General features: G+C 52.8%; 1 protein-coding gene across 1 annotated transcript in view; it reads left to right on the forward strand.

The window, feature by feature from the left end:
- Positions 1-577: 577 nt before the first annotated feature.
- Positions 578-8,222, forward strand: part of Defb1 (defensin beta 1) — a 10,692-nt gene continuing 3,047 nt past the window's right edge. The window contains exon 1 of the mRNA XM_012517217.2: positions 578-757. Coding sequence (XP_012372671.1) covers positions 697-757 — 61 coding nt within the window. The 5' untranslated portion in view covers positions 578-696. The remainder of the gene's footprint in view (positions 758-8,222) is intronic.

An 8,222-nucleotide genomic window follows, 5' to 3' on the forward strand; every position in this document is an offset into this window, starting at 1 on the left:
CTTCAGAGAGCCTGATGCCAAACTGCAGCTGCACAGGGCAGTGCCCACCAAGCTGCCCTCTGGGGTGGGCTGGGGGCTTTCTTGGGGTCAAGGGTGCAGAGCCCCAGGGCCTTGTATCCAGTTGGATAAACAAACCTACTGCTGGCCCCTCAAGGTGAGGGTGTCACAGAACAGAGCTGGGAGAGCAGCTCCGGCCTGAGGTGAGGAAGAACTTCCACCCATGGTGAAAGGGTGAAGTCTGAAGCCACCCTGCAGAAGCACAGGGGCCAAGGCGACCTGGACCCACCGGCCTCCTGCCTGGGCCTCTTTCCTCCTCTGCTCAAGCCCTGCAGTACTGCTACGGGAGGAACCCCAGAGGGAGCAGCCTGCCCGGGAGCCTCTCAGACTCGCAGAACCTGGAAAACAAACAGGCCTGCCCGAGTGACTGACTTTGGATTCCCAGCCTGAGAGCTCAATCCAGCCCCAGCCAGACAGAGGCAACCTGTCCACGTGACACGGAGTCTACTCAGGGCAAATGAGAGGAGAGTTAGTTATTATGACTTCTAGATTTCCACACCTTCCTCTATCCTGTCCATGGGTTGTGCAATCCTGCACCCCATAAATAGAGCCTCACCCAGCCTCCGGAAGCTCCTGAAGGGCCAGCTCCCGAGGGAGCCTCTCGTCCTCTCCGGCATCAGAGCCCAGCTGCTGGCCACCATGAGGATCCACTGCCTGCTGCTGCTCGCCTTCTGCTTACTCTCCTGCCCAATCACCCCAGGTAAGCCTCAGGACACAGGCACTGGCCTGGGGCTGGGGACACGGGCCAGGGAGAGCTGAGGCATACGCGTCAGGGGGGAAGGGGCCATGGCAATACAGTGTGCTGTGGTCCAGTGGCCCAGGGCAGGAGCCAGCAGAGGCTGCAAGCTGTCCCCTGGGCAGCAGAGGGTGAGCCAGATGGGGACACAGGACTGAGCTGCTGCTTCTGGCTCCTGATCCTTGGGCTGGCTGAGACACTAGCCATAGGGCTCCTAGGACACTAGCCCTATGTGGAGGGATTTCAGGACAGCTCCTTACATGGCCAGCTTCCCACCTGAGAGAGGTCACTGACTGGTCCCTCCTGGTGACCCACTGCAGACACAGAGCCACCAGCCCTCCCACCAGACCAGCGCAGCTGGTGCAGGGACTCAGTTCTGTGCGGGCCTCAGGGAACCACAGGCACCTGCTCCCTTGCTGGGGAACCCACAGTGCTTCTCCAGACCAGGTCTGCCCAGTTCAGTGCCCAGACCCCAGCTTCTCTGGGACATAGCAGTGCTGTCCCCCATGAGAGAGAAGGTGGCCCCTGCACAGGGCACCCAGGACATATTTCCCTCTCAGCTCTGTCACTCACAGTGACCAGGAGCAGGTCACGTGTCTCTGAGCCTCAGTTTCCTCAACTGCAGCATGGCAGAACTGTGGTCACAACCTGACCTGAAACTCCCTGAAGACCTGGTGCTCTTCTCCATGCACTGCGCTCATTGCCCTACAGACTGGTGGAACTGGCTCCAGCTAGGACCGCCTTTCTGATCTGAAAACTGGGTTCAAAATCTCCTAAGCCTCAGTGTTTCCTGCTGCCCATCAGGCCCCATCACAGAGGGAGAAATGCACTCAAGGAGTTGCAAGTTTTCGTTTAAAGGCTAGAGAATGCCAGGGCAGCAGGTCATGAGCGAGATGCTCTCTGTTTTGCCTCCTCACTGATTCTGAGTCTGCACCAGTGAGTTTTTACTGAGTAATAAAGAGACACTCCTTCCTCCCAGTCTAAACTTCAAAGAGGTTGAAAACAGCTTGTCTAACATCTCTTGGGGTACCACGTCACATTCCCTCGGCCCCCTTGGCATAAGCTGTGTCACCTGACTATGCTGGGCATCTGAATTTGCACCAGGACACAGGTGACTTTGCAAGGGAGGCGGGACCAGGTAGTTGGACAGACACATGCATGACAGCCAGGATTACAGAGTAACAAAAACTATAGCTCTCAAGAGGAACAAAGAATCCTCACCCTTATTTGTGGGCAAATGACTTAGCCGTCTAAGTCATGTGACTGCGGATTGGTCACCCATGGGCTCCAACCCTAGCCTAAAACCCCCACTCAACCCACAGGGAGACCCAAGGTTTAGGGATAGCAGGTGCCCTGAGGAATACCTGGAGACCTCGAAAAAGTCCAAGGATGGCCAGAGAGACCCTGTGGGAAGGACTTACACCCAAATTTGACTAATCCCTAAAGGGTTCAGCTGGGAGGAGGAAAGGTGAAAAATGGCTTTGTAAAGGCTTGGTCGCTCCGCAGGCTGGCTGGTTGTGGGGCAGCTGACGGAGCCAATGGAAGGCGAGCACAGGCAGGAAAGGGGCGCCCTGGGACCTTCTCCCAAGCAAAGCTATTCTTCTGCAACTGCAGTATGAGGTCTGGCTCGGCCTTCTCCGATGCCCTCTTGCTCCCCGCTGTCAGCCCACATGCGGGCAGCTAACCTATAGGCCTGCCCAGAGGAAGGGCTTCTGCTAACCTGCCACAGCCCCAGGGGTCTGACAAGTGAGCTCCCAAGCTACGGCTGCTTGGAGTTGGTGCATGCCGCAGTACCAGGACCTTGTCACCGTCTACAGCAACTGTGGAGAAAATCTAGGTCTGGGCCAGCATCCGGGTCTCTCCTCACACACGCCTCTCATTGGCTGTTTCCCTGTACCCGAAGCCCTGACCTCTCTGCTGGAGCTTGCTCTGCTGCCCCAATGTCAGGAAGGGTAGGCTTAGGGGTACTGAGGGGCTCAGCTAGGCCTCCTCTTACCCCAAAGCCTTGTCCTTGAGGCAACCGGTTGCTGAAGTTCATTTAGAGCAAGATACTTTTTACTCAAGGGTTACAATTTTTCTTGTAACATTCTCCTTGAGCCAAAATTGCTTCATCCAAAGCCAATCTTGATGGTCAGCACAAGGGCTGTAAGTGGGTTTAAAGCAGCAAAAAACAGAGGATCAGAAAGCCCTTTGCTGCCAGTGTCACTGACACACCGTCACTCCACACACTTCCTGCCTGTGTCTCAGTCGGAAATGGCCCCGTAGGAAATTTTCTTTCCATGGCTTTCGTATAAAGACAAAAGATGCCGTCCACTTGAAGGCAGCTCCTCCCTGCACTGTCTGGTGCTGGGTCCTACTTCATCTCAGTGATGTGAGGGGGCTTTGTCAGAGCTTCCCGTGCAGGCTTGCTTGTGGTGGCCCCGTGAGATCCTGCCTGTCGTGTCACTGCTGCCAGCCTTTCTTTTCTCTCTGTACTGCTCCCCTCATGAGCGCTGACACATGTTTCCTACGTCCTCTCCTGGGATGTGGTCCCGGCAGCCCTTCACTGAACCTACACATGCTGTCACAGCTGACAAAGATTCTCGGAAATACTGGTGCCCCAGGCAGGGTCCCGGTCGTCCCACGTCATGGCTACGGCCCAGTGTGGTGCAGCTCAGATCTGCCGTCCACCTTGCTGCCCCACGACCTCTCACCCTCCTCTTCTCTAATTCCTCTGCCTTTGCAAATTCTAAACAATATTTCAAGCTCCAGCTTAGTGGGGACCAGGGTGAGAAGATGTACAAGTTGGGGGCAGGGAGGAGTAGCGTGGGGCCTCGAGTCACCCAGACACCTACGAGTACAAGGGACAGAATGGACCTTGCAGCGAGGAGATGGGCTGCAGCCACACAGCACGAGTGGGCCCAGCTCGGGACATGCACAGGACTTTCCCAGAAGACATTCACCTGGCTTTTAGTTGTTTTAATTAGTGAAGACCGCATGCATTCAGGAAGCTTATAAAACGTGGATGGGCACCTTCGTGAATCCCCGTACAGCCCCCTGGGGCCCCAGGCAGGCCCAAAAAGGGCATTTGCTGCAGCACAGAGCCCTAGGAGCCTTCCCAGTCCCAGCTCCCGCTGCCCAGGGAAGCCGAACTCAGCTCCCGTGCTCACGACTTCCTGTTTACCTTGCACTATTACTGCCTGGCTGTTCTCGCTGAACACAATTCCTTTGTGTATGTGATACCCTTGAAAAAACATGGCTTTCTGCCCCACTTTTATATCCTGGAAACCAGAATTATGTCTCGGGACATGTACATATTTCAATTTGATAGATAATGCATTCTCCACAATTATTTACATTAATGTATATTCCCTTGATCAGCAGTGGGAGTTTCCTTCACCCACATAATCCTCAGCACTATATAATATTGATTCCCTTTAAACTGTAGCCAACTCCTGAGTTGCAATGAGCTGTATGTCATTCTAGTTGTAATTTGCATCTCCTTGGTAAATCGCAAGTGAAGCTTGTCCGCAGACAGTCAGCGTGTGGGAATCCTCCGCGAACGCTAGTCGGATCTTTATCTGTCAGATTTTCCATCTGCCTGTATGGATTTGTGGTGGCTCTTTTTACATTCTGGACAAAATCCCTTGTTATGTGCATTCAAATAGCGCCTCTTGCCTTGAGTATTGTTTACTCTCTTCATGGGAACCTTCCTTACGGAGTTCTCATCAGTTTTTCAATGGCAGATGAAAGCGATACCTTTTCGTTCGGGGTTGGTGTGTTTCTATCTTAACACATCTTTCTTTAGCTCAAAAACATGCATAGTGTCCCATATTGTCTGCTTTTTTTTTTTAATTTTAAATTTTTATTTATTTTTATTTTTTTTATTTATTTATTTTTATTTATTACATTTATTTATTGTGTGTGTGTGTGTGTGTGGCCAGCTCAGCCCACCAGGGGGCGGGGCTGGCTGGCATGTGGGGCTGGAGGATCGAACCACGGTCCCTGTGCTTTGCCAAGCTTGTTTCAAGTAGGTGCTTTAGACCACTGAGCCATCTCTCCAGCCCCCATATTGTCTTCTAAAACCTTATTGTTTTCCTTCTATTTCAGGTTGGTAACCCATCTGGCAATGGCAGTGTGTGTGTGTGTGTGCGTGTGTGCGTGTGTCTGTGTGTTTTCATGCAAGGGTCAAGTTAGTTTTTCCAGTATGAGCGCCCCCTTTGTCTCACAGCTGAGGAGTGCCTTTCACAGCGCTCTGCTGACACTCTGCAGTTCTACATCAATTCCGCACACACACACACGCACATGCACACACGCGTGCACACACACACACAGATCTTCGTCTACCTTTTCATTGCTGCATGTGTCCATCTGTCCTGTGTCGTTGCCACATTGTCTTAATTACAGTGGCTCTATAATTAGTAATCCTGTAAAGCCAGCCCTCCACCCTCCTCCCCAAAGTATGTCAGCTGTCCTCAGCCCTTTGATTCAGTAGCGCTGAAGGAATCCCTAGAGACTTTTAAAGTATAGTGTTGAATCTGGATTATTTGGGGGAAAAGCGACCATTTGCATATGTCCTTCAAAGGCTCAAATGTAGCATTTTTGTTTTTCTAGGTCTTCATTAATTTATTTCTGTCTATCAATGAAGAGTGTTGCTTACATTTCCCGAGATTTATGATGAAGAATTGGTATACTATGCTGTTTTTTTTGGAATTGTCTACAGGGTGTTCAGGGTCTCACTATTAGATCAGACTCGTAGGGATCCGCCTGTTTACAGCCTCCCCAGAGCTGGGATTACAGGCACGTGCCACCACGCCCAGTCTCAATTGCCATCTCAGTACGTCTCCCCAGGGGGTCCAAGCCCCTGCACCTGCTTGCAGGCACTTTAATCCCCTGAGTGCTTTGGCCGGCCCATATTATGCCATTCTGTATGATGCTTTTATATTAATATCATTTTGCTTTGAGTCCAATCTGCCCCAGAAAAGGCAAATGTCACCAGGAGAGCAACTGAAGGGCTTGGGGACAGTCAGGGCTGGGAATGCCACACAGACGCGCTCACAGGAAGGCCCCCTGGCTGTCTAGACAGAGGCTCCTCCTGCTCCCTAACCCAGTAGCTTCAGGCTCAGCCAGGCCCTTATCAGGAGCAGAAATGACCACAAATGAGCCACAGCCTGAGAACCACGGCGGGGGAGGGGCTGTGGTGCTCTAACAGGCCTCCCTGCAGCTTCCCACACCTGCCAGAACCCAAAACACAAGAACTGCCGCTGTAGACCAGGGCTCTCAACCTGGGCACAACCAGCCTTCTGACACAGCTAATGCTCTGTCGTGGAGCCCCACGTGGTGACGGGGCCAACAGTAGCCCCAGCCTCTCCCCAGTGGACACCTGGCCCAGGTGTGACAGCCACCACTGTCTGTGAGCATTGCCAGGATCTGGGCCCCGGGGAGCCACAGACCTGGCAACACAGTCTTGCCCTTAGCCCCCAGGTGGCGATGGAGGAGGGCTGGAGCAAGCGCAGAGCCAGGACCATTCACCTGTGCCCCGCAGCACAGCTTAGCGAGGCCCTCCGAGGCCCACCTCTTCTACAAAACTTGCTCAAGAAGTGGACATGGCAGAAACACGCATCTAAGAATGAGGTAAAGCGTGTTTGGGTAGTAGTGGGACAGCTGACGGCTCACTGGCTCTCCCGACCCAGTCTCCTGCCCGTGAGGTAGAGCAGTGTGCTCCTTGGAGGACTGAGCGCACCTCAGTGCGGTAGCCCCCACCCCCACCCCCATGGGAACACAACCAGGCTGCGGAGGCGAGAAGGGGGAGCACCGTGGTCAGATGTGGGCAGCTGGGGCACAGCAGGGCACAGACTTTAAACAAGCCACCCTCTGCTTCGTTCTGGAACAAATCATGCCGCCGACGCACCTGAGTGCCACGCTCACCACTGTTGCTTTCGCGTGGGTGATGTGTTAGACCCCTGAAGCAATTCCGGAAGTTAGTTCTCATTAATGACCTGGCCGTCCTATCAAGCGGCAGTATGGTGGGGTGGAAAGAGAGCTGAGGAGGGGACAGCTCCTTCCAGCCTTTCCTGGCTTTCATGTGGCTGCATGGGAGCCCTGGAGACACCACAGGACCTCAGTTTCTCCATCGGGGAAGATGAAAGAGAGGGTGAATTACAGGCACTCCGGTGCCCTTGTTGCTCTGCAAAGCCGCCTTACGTTTGGGCCGCCACATCCTACTGGCAACTTGAAAGAGAAAGACCATATAGCAGAGAAAGAGAGCAGCAAACTTGGTTTTGAGAAAAGCAAAGGACGTAAAGAGTGCAGGCCTTCAGGGTTCCCAAAGCTGTCAGACCTTCAGTTCAGTTCTGTCTTCCCAGCAACAGGCACCCCCCGGGAGGGGTCCCATCGTGCTGCAGGGCTTGGGCTGAAGGTTCCCCGGAATCTGCTCAGCTCCAAGAGCCTCCCAGGGAAGGAAACAGTGCTGGAACTGGACACATGAGGAGAAGCTGGTTGACTGTGGTCCTACTGGAGGTCGGAGCTGTCTGGAGCTCTCAGGACTCAGGGCAACGCCATCTTAGGAATCTGTGTGGCATGAGGAACGCTGTGAGTTGGGACCGGGAAACTGTGAGAGCAGAGTAGCCTTGGCCCAGGATGCCTCTGAGCACAGGATGGGACAGGGGAACAAGGGCAACAGGCCTAATCTCTAGGGGGTCGCAGTGCAACAGAACATTCTATGGCTCTGCAAATGTTCTCCTCTGCACTGTTCACTGCAGGAAGCAGGGCCAGGAATGGCTCTTGAGCGCGTGCTGTGTGGCTGCTGAAATCTCAGTGTATTTAAATGGGAATGGCAACATTTAGCCACTTGCTGCCACACCCAGCAATGTGGCTCCACAGCGAACAAAGGGAGGCGGGCAGCACCTTGCTCCTGGCTGTTGGGATGCAGCCGAGGTGCTTTGCGTTTGCTTGAGCCTCAGTTGGGAGAAAGCCTCCTGAAAAATTCCAAGGACAGGGTGACCTTGCGAGAGCTGATAGAAGGGAGTGAAAGAGTTTCTAGTCCAATACAGAAGTTACATTTCTTATTATATAGGTCTGGCCTTATCTTGGCCTTAACCATCCAACAGAAGAGTATAAAAACGAGGTATAAAAAGCAAAGCCATATTAATATGCTGAGCTGTAAAAGGCTCAAGTCAACCACTTCTGACCTTGCCAGTCCTGCAGATAACCCACTACTATTATGGACTACTGGACTATATTGGATTATTTTGCTGAATTCATGTACCTACAATATTTAAATGGCAATGGAATAGCCTTCTCCAACAAAACTAAACAAAAAAGGGGATACAAATGAAGAACCATCCAGTAGAAAAGTATGAAGACGAAATATAGGAAGTAAAGCCATGTTATTATGTTGAGCTGTGGGGGACTCAGGTCAATAATTTCTGACATTGCCAGTTAAACAGAA

The sequence above is a fragment of the Octodon degus genome, unplaced genomic scaffold (genome assembly GCF_000260255.1).
Source record: "Octodon degus isolate 3935 unplaced genomic scaffold, OctDeg1.0 scaffold00155, whole genome shotgun sequence".
Classification (NCBI taxonomy): Eukaryota; Metazoa; Chordata; class Mammalia; order Rodentia; family Octodontidae; genus Octodon; species Octodon degus.